Genomic DNA, 14,660 nt, shown 5'->3' with positions numbered 1-14,660 from the left:
TTGAATAAAATTCAGTTTGGCCATGGCAGTCTAATATTTAAAGTGAAACCGTAACCAAGAATTGAACTTCATCCCAATCAGTAGCTGATACCCCCTTTCCCATGGGAAATCTTTTCCTTTTCACAAACGGATCGTCAGGGGGCTCTGTATGGCTGATATTGTGGTGAAACCCCTCCTACAGTGTGACATCAAGACCATGGTTCTGACATCACACTGTGGAAGCCTTGTTGTATTGTGGGAAATAACAGCTGTTTCCAACTGTCAACAAAGCAAACAGCATCTCCTTCCAATGACATCACCTGCCAGCAGTAAAAATCCCACCATGTGATAAATGTCAGAATGTATACCAGGGAAATGAAATATTTTACAATGGGCAAACACTGACTAAATCATTTATACATAATGTAATAAAAAGTGCTTTATTTTTACAATAATTATTTTCACTGGAGTTCCTCTATTGTGTGATTCTTGAATAATATCTTTCATACTCTGTATTTAGGCATTTCTTGTATCCGGTCATTTAAGGTGCGGCGTTTCAGAATTTCAGAAACGTCTGCCTTGCAGCAACCAAGGACTGTCTTATTAATGATTTCCTAAATATTTGAATTAATATAGGGATCATCAGAAGTAGGAATGACTCAAATGGTAATAGCTGTGACATATCCTCTGTCCTCCTCAGCAACCTAGCTAACAAGGCGTAGATGCTATCCTTCCACAGGTCTCTTATTCTAAAGGTGGCCACTAACTGTCCAATTTCTAGCAAAAAAATTGTTTGAGCGATCAGTAATTCTGATTGTATGAAAAATCGTTCACTACACCATCAACGAACCAATCTTTGCTTCCTATCAATCACAACCAACAAGAAAATCCAAATTTTGGTTTGACCAAAATTCAATCGGACGACTATTTTTATAATCGTTTGTAATCGATTGTGCCCATCAACTGAGATTATTTACAACCAATCCGATCAGAATTTCTGATCGCTCGAACGATTTTTCACTAGAAATTGGACCATTAGTGGCCACCTTTAATCTACTTACACACATATTAGATCTTCCTATTTCAGTAAGGGGTTTCTTGGGCAAGTCTCCTTAACATTGCTACTGCCTACTGAGTGTGCTCTAGTGGCTGCCTCGCAAGTGCTATGAGTCCGACAGGAGAAAGGCGCTATACAAATACTGCAATTATTAATTCCTTGTCTGAAATGATCTTTCCTAATCATTTCGGCTGGAAATATAAACTTTGTACAAGTGTCTGCCAGTGTTGCTAGCCTCCCCTGTAGTGATCCGAATGGCCAGATTGCAGTCCCTGATTTCCTTTGTTCCCTCACTTGTTGTTTGAAAGAAGTTACTGGCAGTGTGTGGCTGCATCTCCCCTCTCTCTGCTCCATCAATCAGTTGCAGCACCCAGTATATAATAGAAGGACTATCTCACACAAGTGCAAAGCTAGCACTTCACAAATAGAAATGTTAGCTAACGCCGGGTGGACTTAGTCCATTTATCACCACTATGCCCAATGAGGAATGTCTACTGCTACAGCATCACTGGGTACAACTACACAGACAGAAATCAGCATTGTTTGTGGTATTGTTATCCCAGTGTATAATCTACTGGACTTTTGATTGGCAAACAAAAGAAAAACATCTATAGACTTCTTCATACTAATTTCTGTATCCAACGTATTACGTTATTACCATCCTACACTAGCATAAGCATCATCTCACTCCTTTACCAAGCTTTTCCTGGACCTGGAAATTACATAAATACTTAATAGGCCAACATAAATGTCTGCAGTCAGTTAAATCCTGGCGCCTCTCACAATTGGCTCTAAAATCTTTTCAGTTGCAAACATATTAGAAGTGCTTAGCAGACGTCTTCCAGTATTCAGTTCTGATTTTTGTGGGATCCTATATTATAAAACTGCAGCTGTCTGCATCTTCCTGCGTCTGTGTGTGCTGCCCGCTGCCACAGTGTGCATAATGAGTGCACACAGCATGGGGTCGCAGCCGTGCAGGCACACGTTGGTGCACGTGGGCATCTGGACTTGGCCCTACATTCGCAGTGCCCATTTATGGAATGGGCATAAAGACTAGTATCAATATATAGCATAAGTAAACACCTAACATTTATGACAAGTCAAACAACGTGTAAAAAGTACTGCCAGAGATTTTTTTTCTCTTTGCATTTAACCTTTTTTAGCCAAAAGAGATAATTTACCTGTAATCCTCTTGCACCTGCATAACTGTTTCCAGGTTTTCCTCTGTCACCCTAGAAATAATGAGAACCATCAGTTGTGCCTTAAACTATGTAAACATGATAGCAGAATGGCAAGTATATGGTGAAGTGGAACGGACACGGAGCTGTTTTGGCACAGGGACCTTTGCTGGCTTTGGATGCTGCATTTATTTGAATTGGATGCTAACATAATTAGCATCCACGCCGTTTGGCATGAGCACAGCGGCAGACCCAGGACCACTCCATGGGGAGAAAAGGGGGGGGGGGGATCACTATGTGCTGAGTTGTGCGGCCCTGCAGCTAGGCCTTAAAGCTGCAGTGGCCCATTTAGTCAAAATGGCCTGGTCAATATGGGGGTTTAACACCACGTTCTTTAAGTGGTTAAAGGAGAACTTCAACTCAGGAGTCAGGATTGAACTTCATTGCAATCAGTAGCAGATACCCACTTTACCACGAGAAATCTTTACCTTTTCTCAAATGGATCATTAGAGTTATCTGCATGACTGATATTGTAATGTAACCCCTCCCACAGTGTGATGTCAGGGCCATGGTTTTTTGTCTGTGAACCTTGTTGCATTGTGGGAAATAGCAGTATCTCCCTCGGTGCACAGAACTCCGCAGAAATCACCTGGCAGGACATCTGCAAACATTCTGCAGAAATCACTTGGCAGGACTAAGACCTCGATTCATCATTGTCTTTGCGATAACTTTTTCCAGTTCATTAAATTACCGAATTCGAAGTTTATCGATTTCTAGTTGTATTCAACAAGGTTTTTCCGCATTCGGTGTGAATTTGATAACAATGCGGTAACCATTCGGTAAAGTGTCGATATTTCCATTTAACAGCGGTAATTTAACACAAGGCCATAAGATTCCCTTGGAATTGTGGGTAAAAAGGCAGTCCTTTGAACACCACGTAGCAACATTCCGAATAGGGCTTGACACCTGGACCAGGATTCTGGAAGTGGCTTGCGACAATCCCACAATTTCGCCAGCTACGGCTTGATAAGAGCCTTTTCTGAAAAAATGTAGTGCAGCTAGCAATTTAGTTAACCCTGCCACTGCCTGTGTTCTCTTTCAAGATGATTCAAGAGAAATACAGATGTCCTGGTATAGCAAATAAATCCATTCTCTTGCAAATTGATATGGTTCTAGACCTTATTCTTGCCCTTCTGTGCCTTTGAATCACTTTCAGCTGATACATAACCACTTCAAATGGCTCCATCTTCTCTGTCAGCAATGATCTGACAGGAATAACGACAGAGCAGTGGAGGAGATAACTAATCCTAAATTTAACGCTAAACCACGCCCACTTTCATTTTCAGGAATTGCACTTCTTCCGTTTTATCGCATAATTACCGAATCATTACCAAATGCTCGCTAACAGCTGTAGATAACTTTGATGAATCCTGAAATCAACTTCTCGAGTTCGGTATTTTACCGAGCTGTCGGTAATTAGAGATGGCCCGAACGGTTCGCCAGAGAACGGTTCCAAGCGAACTTTGGGTGGTTCGCGTTCGCATGTGATCGCGAACTTTCCCGGAAGTTCGATTCGCCCCCATAGTGCGCCATTAGGGTCAACTTTGACCCTCTACATCACAGTCAGCAGGCACATTGTAGCCAATCAGGCTACACTCACTCCTGGAGCCACTCCCCCCTTATATAAGGCAGGCTCCGCCGGCCACTACACTCACTCGTGTGCCTGCTATAGTGAGAGAAGGGAAAGCTGCTGCAGACTGTTTCTCCTAGGGAAAGATTAGTTAGGCTCTTGGCTTGTTAGCTTGCTCCTGGCTGATTCTTATTGCTATAATAGCACCCCACAATCTTGTTCTTGTGATCTATTTTTTTTTCTGTGTGTCCCACTGACACTTTTGTTGCATAGACAGCCTTGCTAATTCATACTGTGTGTGTGCCACTGCCAGCCAGGCCCAGCACATTCAGTGACTACCTGTGTGTGTGATAGGCAGCTGCACATTGTAATACCCATTACAGCTGTTGTGTTGCATAGACAGCTTTTGTAATTCATACTGTGTGTGTGCCACTGCCAGGCCCAACACATTCAGTGATTACCTGTGTGTGTGATAGGCAGCTGCACATTGTAATACCCATTACTGCATATACCAAGCTGTTGTGTTGAGTAAACCCACCTCATCACTGCATATACCTACCTTTTGTGTTGAGTGAACCCACCTCATCACTGCATATACCTAGCTATTGTGCTGAGTGAACCCACCTCATCACTGCATATACCTACCTTTTGTGTTGAGTGAACCCACCTCATTGCTGCATATACCTAGCTGTTGTGTTGAGTGAACCCACCTCATCACAGCATATACTTACCTAGCTGTTGTGTTCAGTGAACCCACCTCATCACTGCATATACTTACCTACCTTTTGTGTTGAGTGAACCCACCTCATCACTGCATATACCTAGCTGTTGTGTTCAGTGAACCCACCTCCGCACTGCATATACTTACCTAGCTGTTGTGTTCAGTGAACCCACCTCATCACTGCATATACTTACCTACCTTTTGTGTTGAGTGAACCCACCTCATCACTGCATATACCTAGCTGTTTTGTTGAGTGAACCCACCTCATCACTGCATATACCTAGTTGTTTTGTTGAGTAAACCCACCTCATCACTGCATATACCTAGCTATTGTGCTGAGTGAACCCACCTCATCACTGCATATACCTACCTTTTGTGTTCAGTGAACCCACCTCATCACTGCATATACTTACCTAGCTGTTGTGTTCAGTGAACCCACCTCATCACTGCATATACTTACCTACCTTTTGTGTTAAGTGAACCCACCTCATCACTGCATATACCTAGCTGTTGTGTTCCGTGAACCCACCTCATCACTGCATATACTTACCTAGCTGTTGTGTTCAGTGAACCCACCTCATCACTGCATATACTTACCTACCTTTTGTGTTGAGTGAACCCACCTCATCACTGCATATACCTAGCTGTTTTGTTGAGTGAACCCCATCACTGCATATACCTAGCTGTTTTGTTGAGTGAACCCACCTCATCACTGCATATACCTAGCTGTTTTGTTCAATGAACCCACCTCATCAGTGCATATACCTAGCTGTTTTGTTCAGTGAACCCACCTCATCACTGCATATACCTAGCTGTTGTGTTGAGTGAACCCACCTCATCACTGCATATACTTACCTAGCTGTTGTGTTCAGTGAACCCACCTCATCACTGCATATACTTACCTACCTTTTGTGTTGAGTGAACCCACCTCATCACTGCATATACCTAGCTGTTTTGTTGAGTGAACCCCATCACTGCATATACCTAGCTGTTTTGTTGAGTGAACCCACCTCATCACTGCATATACCTAGCTGTTTTGTTCAGTGAACCCACCTCATCAGTGCATATGCCTAGCTGTTTTGTTTAGTGAACCCACCTCATCACTGCATATACCTAGCTGTTTTGTTCAGTGAACCCAACTCATCACTGCATATACCTAGCTGTTGTGGCAAGTGGTGTCATCATTGTCCACCATAACAGATTCTCGTTAAAGGATTTAAAGTTAATTCATTTCAAATACAACAAGCCCTTCGAAAGTCCTCCTGTATTGTTATTTTTGGTCACTACCTCGGGACGTGCATACCATGCCTGATGCCTTCCTTGGATGTGTGGTGGTGGTAGCCGTTTCTTAGGCTCCCACTCCAGAGCAGAATCAAACCAGGATTCCCTGGCCATTACCCCTGGTCAGTCACCATGGTACTGAGAAAGTACCATCAAAAGTTTCACACAGTTGAATGAATGGCAGACTTGCCCTCCATAACACATTCTTGGAAAATGCGTTCGAATTGGTTTGACTTCCGCTGGGTCAAGGGTCCATCTGACCACAGATGCCTGGTCTGCAAAGCACCGTCAGGGCAGGTACATTACTTATACAGCATGGGTCTCAGGCTCCCACTTCGACCAGAATCGAACCCTGATTCCCCGACCATTACCCACTGGTCACAATGGCAGACTTGCCCTCCAGAACAGATTCTCGTGAAAGGCAAGTGGTGTCATCATTGTCCGCCATAACAGATTCTCGTTAAAGGATTTAAAATTAATTCATTTCAAATACAGCAGGGTCTCGAAAGTCCTCCTCCGCGTCCTGTATTGTTATTTTTGGTCACTACCTCGGGACGTGCATGCCATGCCTGCTGCCTTCCTTGGATGTGTGTGGTGGTAGCCATTTCTTAGGCTCGAAACTCCGGACCGGAATAGAACCAGGATTCCCCAGCCATTACCTGTGGTCACTCACAATAGCAGACTTGCCCTCCATAAAAGATTCTCGCCTCCTTGATGAGGAGACCAACCTGGTGAATCGCAGTGAAGGCACCATCAGACTTGCCCTCCATAACAGATTCTCGTTATAGGATTTAAAGTTAATTAATTTCAAATACAGCAGGGCCTCGAAAGTCCTTCTCCGAGTTCTGTATTGTTATTTTTGGCCACTACCTCGGGACGTGCATGCCATGCCTGCTGCCTTCCTTGGATGTGTGTGGTGGTAGCCGTTTCTTAGGCTCCAACTCCAGACTGGAATAGAACCAGGATTCCACGGCCATTACCTGTGGTCACTTACAATGGCAGACTTGCCCTCCATAAAAGATTCTCGCCTCCTTGAGGAGGGGACCAACCTGGTGAATCGCAGTGAAGGCACCATCAGACTTGCCCTCCATAACAGATTCTCATTAAAGGATTTAAAGTTAATTCATTTCAAATACAGCAGGGCCTTGAAAGTCCTCCTACAAGTCCTGTATTGTTATTTTTGGTCACTACCTCGGGACATGCATGCCTGCCTGCTGCCTTCCTTGGATGTGTGGTGGTAGCCGTTTCTTAGGCTCCAACTCCGGACTGGAATAGAACCAGGAATCCCTGGCCATTACCCGTGGTCACAATGGCAGACTTGCCCTCCATAATAGATTCTCGTTGCAGGTACTGAACCACAAGCAGAAAATGTAATGTAAAAAAATATCGATGTAAGCTTTAACAATGGTAGAGAAAGAACCATGGAAAGTTGATAAGGCAGTCAGACATTACCTAACCTGACATCACTGAGTGAGGAAGAGCATTCTCGCCATGGTGCGCAGTAGTCCAGCATGGCCGTCACTACACAAACAGCTGTTTGCGGTGAGTTACACAGTGAGATGGTTGTGTCAGTGTGAAGCAGTACACTAATTACACTACCTGATTGATGTATACACATGCAAGATGTTTTAAAGCACTTTAGGACTGCAATTTAGCATTCAATGTGATTTCTGCCCATAAAACGCTGCTTTGCGTCAAATCCAGATTTTTCCCCGGGACTTTTGGCATGTATCCCACTCTGCCATGCCCCCCTCCAGGTGTTAGACCCCTTGAAACATATTTTCCATCACTTTTGTGGCCAGCATAATTTTTTCTAGGTTTCCAAGTTCGCCTCCCCATTGAAGTCTATTGCGGTTTGCGAAAGTTCGCACGAACCGAACTTTGGCGGAAGTTCGCTAATCGAAAATAGGAGGTTCGGGCCATCTCTATCGGTAATTGATTCGATAAGTCTTGATGAATCGAGGCCCAAATATGTTGGCAAAAAGATGTGAAATCTTGCACTGTAGCAACAGTGTGTGACAGCTGAACATGTGTGCACACTACTCCAGCTGCTGCTTAGATCAGGGTGTGAGGTTATCTTTAAAGAGGAAAGCAAGCAAAGGAGGAGCACTCTGTAGTGTGACAATATTTTTATACATAAACATGCAATAAACATATACACTTATTGGAAACTAGTAGTAAAATTGCATCTCATGGGCAGTTTGCCCAACAAAACATCCTTAGGAGGTGGCCTTCCTATCCACTGTGGCCAGCAGCGGTAGTGGTCCAGATGGTGTTTGAGATGCAAGCTCCCTCGACAGACTTCCAGTGACATCACTACACATTTCAGTGCCTTTGTCAGGTAGGAAGGCTGCCTCCTGAGGACATTTTGTCGGGCCAAAGATGAGATTTTACTACTGGTTTCCAGTATATGTATATGTTTATTGCGTGTTTATGTATTAAAACGTTATCACACACTTTGCTTTGTATCCTCTAAAGATGTTGCTGCCTGTGCTAAATTTCAAAATGTATATCAGAGAAAAGAAAGATTTTACAATGGGCAAACACTAAGTTAATCTATATATCACCAGATTTCACCCGTTCATGTCAATAGAAAAAATGTAAAAGGCTGACATTCTCACAGAAATCAAGCCAGAGTCCCCAAACTTAGCACAGTTGGTCAATTGGTGACCGAAGTTACAAATCCAGGAAAAGTGGGCGGAGCATTAAACAGCCAATCAAATTTCAGCCATTCATTTTCAATTTAGAAAACGTAAACTGCAGCCATTCTTACACTGTTAGTGGCAGGTTTTTCAAACTTAGCACAGTTGGTCACTGGGTGAATGGGATTAACATTCAGGAAAGTTGGTGGAGCCTACAACAGCCAATCAAAATTCACCTATTGATTTTTAAGGGTAATAGTTAAACTGTTGCCATTCTTACACTGTTAATAGCAGAGGCCTCAAACCTGCTTCCAGGGCAGGTTCTAGACAGGCACATATGAGGGGGCAGCCAGAAATGTGAAGGGGGCATCATGTGTACACAGAGGCGGCAGTGTCGTGAAATACACCCTGTATGTATTTAAAGAGTTTAGCCTGTCTAATTCCCCCTCATCTGTGTCTAATCACAAGTTGAAATTTGTTCATCTCTACCCTGTGTCACCTGGATAAACCGGTGTACAGAGGCGCCAGTAGAATAAAAGATGATAAAAGGTTTAAAACATCTAGGTGGTGGTGGTGGACCAACCAACCCAAAACAGACACGATGCTGTCAGTTCAAATTAACGGAAATTTATTCACATACTCCAAAATACTGCGACGCGTTTCTCGGGTCAAAAGCCCGCTTCCTCAGGCATTAAAAAACAGGAGTATCTCACTACAGGATGACAGAGATAAAAACCACATCAGGGAACTGTATAAAGTATATAATAATAATAAACATGTACGCACGATAATGTTTATGTTAAGGGGAGATAATGTGATGATAACATGGGTAGTAGTATAGTGTGTGATTGGTCGTATAATGTATTGGAATTGGGAGAGGGGGGGAGGGGGTTTCAGGGGGGAGGGGGGCTAAGGTGGCCAGGGGTAAAAAGTGGGAGGAGGTGTGGGAATATGGGTGGGCTAAGGGGAAAGTGATCTATTGCAGTAAGTATATGTGGGGTTTAAGGGAAGTTAGGGTTATACTAGTAGATTACAACTTTTAGATATCCAGCTGGAAAACATTCCATGTTGTAAGATTCAGCGTGGCTGGAGGGCGGGGTTGGAGGCAGTGGACCAGGTCAGGAACCAATGGGATGTGCGGGTGGGTGGAGACCAGAGGGCGGCAGGTGTAAGCGTACTGGGGAAAGAGGTAAGGGTCACGAGCAGCGGGGCGGTGCGTGTAATACGTCATGCCGCTTACCGCTAGTGCGCGTGCGCATGGTCGCATCATAGGCTGGCCGCTACTGCGCATGCGAACCTTGACACGTATACGGAAGAGAAGGGGATAGTTATACATGCGGACGGCGCATGCGCGAGAGACAGGGGTGGCCATGTTGGATAAGGGAATAACGGGCAGCAACAGTGAGAGGGATCAAGTGGGCAAGGGGGATGAGCATGAATACATAAAAGCAATTGGACATAAGTATAGTGATATTAGAACGATGTGTTAAACAATTAGATCTAGTGGCTTCCTATAATCCCGAAACCACCCACATTAGCTCCTGACACTGAAACCAGTAACGTACCCCGCTTCATTACCAAATACAGCCACCAGCATCAGTCCATTCGTAGCATCCTTAACAGAAGGTGGGAGGTCCTTCTCCAGGACCCCCACCTACGTCCCATTGGTTCCTGACCTGGTCCACTGCCTCCAACCCCGCCCTCCAGCCACGCTGAATCTTACAACACTTGGATCTATTTAAAGGTCCTGAGCGGGCATACAAGCACAGAGGTGCTGAGCCTGATCAGGACAGATAGCTGGTAAGTGTTTTTGCACATATATTTAAAGACTATTACTCACTGGTATAATTTGCGATAGGAATGTTTTCCAGCTGGATATCTAAAAGTTGTAATCTACTAGTATAACCCTAACTTCCCTTAAACCCCACATATACTTACTGCAATAGATCACTTTCCCCTTAGCCCACCCATATTCCCACACCTCCTCCCACTTTTTACCCCTGGCCACCTTAGCCCCCCTCCCCCCTGAAACCCCCTCCCCCCCTCTCCCAATTCCAATACATTATACGACCAATCACACACTATACTACTACCCATGTTATCATCACATTATCTCCCCTTAACATAAACATTATCGTGTGTACATGTTTATTATTATTATATACTTTATACAGTTCCCTGATGTGGTTTTTATCTCTGTCATCCTGTAGTGAGATACTCCTGTTTTTTAATGCCTGAGGAAGCGGGCTTTTGACCCGAGAAACGCGTCACAGTATTTTGGAGTATGTGAATAAATTTCCGTTAATTTGAACTGACAGCATCGTGTCTGTTTTGGGTTGGTTGGTCCACCACCACCACCTAGATGTTTTAAACCTTTTATCATCTTTTATTCTACTGGCGCCTCTGTACACCGGTTTATCCAGCGAACCACCCTTGGTGGAAGGGTGTCATACCTTCCTTTCTTCTATCACAGAGAGCGACATCTTAATCCTGAGTGGGGACAGGCTTGTACTCCCCACCTGCCTATACAGTGGTTGCCTTTGCGGTAACCCGTGTTTGTAAGTATAATACTTACCTTCATTTATATTCCTCCTGGGTTAATACCTACTACACCATATTGGGCTCTCGGTTTGTCTCTTTTATGTCACCTGACTGTCGCAGAAGATTAGCTCATTTGAAAGCACAGTATGTTAACAATATGTCTGCTTCCATGTTCGCAGGAAGTTGAAACACTGCACATTATTAAAAGATTTGTATCAGCTGTAACAAAGACTTTTTTTCTTGAAAATTATTATGTTGTTCCTATTCTTTTAGAGAACAGAGGAAGTTCTGATTCAGGACAGGTCAGGACAGGACGACAGGCAGAGTGGCAGACCAGAGGCAGTGGTGTGCCTGCAGTGTGGCTGGCCATGTTAAAGAAGGGGACGGCGGAATTTGGGGCCAGAACTGACACAATGAAAGCAGTGCTCTGAGCTCAGCCTCTGTCCGTGAGCACGCTGCATGTAGGAGGAGGAATTAGTCTAGCAGTAATGTGACTTCTGTGCTGTCGGCTAACCCCCAGCCTGGCATCTTTCTCTGTGTGTGCCGTTGCATTCCAAAAGGAAACTGGCGACAGAGGGAGACAAATTGAGGGAGATTCACTCACTTCAGCTGTGCGTGCTCCCAGATGATTGAGGGGGGCAAGACATTTATTTGAGAGGGTGCTGCCCCCCTGTAAAGCCTGCTACAGTCAGTCGTTGGGTGACTGACTGGGGTACAAAATGCACTAAAGGGGGCGAAGCTACTAACAGCCAATCAAATGTTTTTGCTTGATAAACTGCTTAAATTCTCTTATTGATGCCAGGAACCCCAAATCTTACAAACTTGGTCATTGAGTGACTGTGTGTCAAGGTTACAAAAAGTGAGCAGAGTAAAAAAAAAGCTAATTTTCAGTGGGAAAATATAAACTGTTGCCATTCTTACACTGTTAATGGCAGAGGCCTCAATTATTGTACAGTCTGTCATTAGGTGACTGAGGTTCAAATTCTGGAAAGGGGTGGGGCTACAAACAGCCAGATTAGTTTAATTTCAATGGTAAAATGCAATTTATTGATGCCAAGGACCCCAAACCTCATAAACTTGGTCATTAATTAACTGTATGTCAAGGTTAGAAACAGTAGGCGGAGCCAAAAACAACTAACGTTTTACATGGGAAAATATAAACTGCAGTCATGCTTACACTGTTAATGGCAGGGTTCTTAAACTTGACACAGTTGCCCACTGGGTGACAGGGATTAATATTCAGAAAAGTGGGTGGAGGCTTCAAAAGCCAATCAAAATTCACCTACTGATTTTCAAGGGGAATATTTAAACCACTGCCATTCTTGCACTGTGAATGGCACAGGCCTCAAATCTGGTTCAGTCGGTCATAGGGTGACTGGGGTTCACATTCTAAAAAGGGGGCGGAGCCACAAACAGCCAATCAGATTTGTTTAATTACAATGGGAATACAAAATATTAATACAAAGGACCCCAAAGCTCATAAACTTGGTCATTGAGTGTTTGTGTGTTAGGGTTAGAAAAAAGTGGGCAGAGCCAACACCAGCCAAATATATACCCAGGCAGGCAATGCCAGGTCATCAGCTAGTAATTTATAAATATATATATATATATATATATATATATATATATATATATATATACACATATACGTACACTGTATATAATTATCTTTAAGTATTTTGGAGTTTTATTTTTAATGTGTGTGTGCGTGTGTGTGTGTGTGTGTGTGGGGGGGGGGGGGGGGTAGGGTTAGACAATGGGGGAGGGGGATTACTAAGACATGATGGAGGAATATGTTTTTTTAATGCTTGGAGGGCATACGTTGACAAGGGTTTGTCAGAGAAGAGATTTCTATGTGAGGGAGTAGTTAGTATAATAGTTGAGTATGAATCCAGTCTGTCATGTCAGTGCTTAAAGAGACTCTGTAACAACATTTTCAGCCTTAGTTCTTCTATCCTATAAGTTCCTTTGCCTGTTCTAATGTGCTCTGGCTTACTGCAGCTTTTCCGAATTGCACAGTGGCTGTGTTATCTCTGTTATATGATCTAATCTGTTTTCTTCTGTCACAGTCGGGCTAAGACTGGAATGTGTGGAATGTGCAGGGCTACTTATGATTGGTAGAAGCTATACACACCCCCTCCAGGCCCCCTGCAGGCTCTGTATGACTCACACACTCTGCTTATGTGAGCCTATCACAAGCTGGTTAGTTTGTTTGTAAACACTGCCTAAAACTGGCAATTACAAGCCAGGTTTGCAGCAGAGAGTGGCAGAAACAGCACAGAGGAGCCCAGGAGAACATAATGAATAGAATGGTATGCTTTTTGCTGTAAAAAATTTAAAGTACAGATTCTCTTTAAATGTCACACCTTTGCTTTTCTCTGCACTCTGTATACACCCTGTGTAGACATCATGTCCTTCTCATGACTACTCCTTCTGTTCTTTTTCATCATGTGTCATGGGGAAGATAATCATAGTAACTACCATATGAAACAGCAAAGGCAAGGAATATCATTTTATGTCATTTTACAGTAGGTGTGTGTCACCCATACACAATTCCATGTTTAACAGTTAGGCTAATTTACTATACAGCTAAAATGCCAAAATAGAATAGAAGTTAAATCCATTATATATAGCATAAATAATATGTTTTTGACATACTATGGGGCCAGGCAATCCAGTATCACCTCTTGCTCCGACATCCCCCGGGTCACCAGGACTGCCCTTAGAAATAAAGAATTTACACCATAGTAAAGTTGAGATATTAGAGGGTTACAGAAATATGCTAGGTAACAATACAGCATTATTCATTTTTCCTACTTTTGCATCATCTGTTAGATAAACTTGCATATAGTAAGAATATGATTGTTTTGCCTCTGCACCTTTAGCTCACTTTGGCTCTTATTCAATTCACTTTCTCTCCAAGGTTTTCTCATGGGGATAATTTTTCATCTTCTATTTAAGTACCAAAAAGTAGGTGAAAAAATGCCGTCAAAACTGTTCTGAATATTTTCTATCTTGCTGGTGGCTTAAAAGACATTTTAATTATAAGGTGTGAAAATATCACATTGTAGGACAAAAAAAAGTTAGTAAGGGCCTGTTTCGAAGAGAGAAAAAAAGATGCTTCTTTATTTGTTGTGTTTTTTTTTTCATTTTGCATACGTTAAAGAGACACTGAAGTGAAAAAAAAAAATATGATATCATGATTTGTATGTGTAGTACAGCTAAGAAGTAAAACATTAAGATCAGATATATCAGTCTAATTGTTTGTTTCCAGTACAGGAAGAGTTCAGAAACTCCAGTTGTTATCTCTATGCAAAAAAGCCATTAATCTCTACAACTTTCAAAGTTGTGGAGAGGGCTGTCTAATGACTTTTATTATCTCAACTGTAAGTAAACAAATGTCTTTTCCTCTGCCAGAGGAGAGGTCATTAGTTCACAGACTGCCCTGAAAGAATCATTTTGAATGCTGAGTGTTGTGTAATCTGCACATATTAGAGAATGATGCAATGTTAGAAAAAACACTATATACCTGAAAATAAAAATATGAGAATATTTTCTTTGCTGCTAATCTTCTAGTAATTATTCATAGTACACAACCAATTCATTATATCATATATTTTTTTTCGCTTCA

At 42.8% G+C, this 14,660-nt stretch overlaps 1 protein-coding gene across 1 annotated transcript in view; it reads right to left on the bottom strand.

Annotated features, from left to right (window-relative positions):
• The window catches only part of LOC137518568 (collagen alpha-2(VI) chain-like), a 131,689-nt gene that overhangs the window by 57,535 nt on the left and 59,494 nt on the right, over positions 1-14,660 (bottom strand). Inside the window, exons 8-9 of the mRNA XM_068236616.1 lie at positions 13,688-13,750; positions 2,218-2,268 (exon numbers count right to left, since the gene is read on the bottom strand). Of these exons, the coding sequence (XP_068092717.1) occupies positions 2,218-2,268; positions 13,688-13,750 (114 nt within the window). The remainder of the gene's footprint in view (positions 1-2,217; positions 2,269-13,687; positions 13,751-14,660) is intronic.

This window comes from Hyperolius riggenbachi, chromosome 5, assembly GCF_040937935.1.
Source record: "Hyperolius riggenbachi isolate aHypRig1 chromosome 5, aHypRig1.pri, whole genome shotgun sequence".
NCBI classification, from domain to species: domain Eukaryota; kingdom Metazoa; phylum Chordata; class Amphibia; order Anura; family Hyperoliidae; genus Hyperolius; species Hyperolius riggenbachi.
This window is presented reverse-complemented; position numbering and strand designations above follow the sequence as displayed.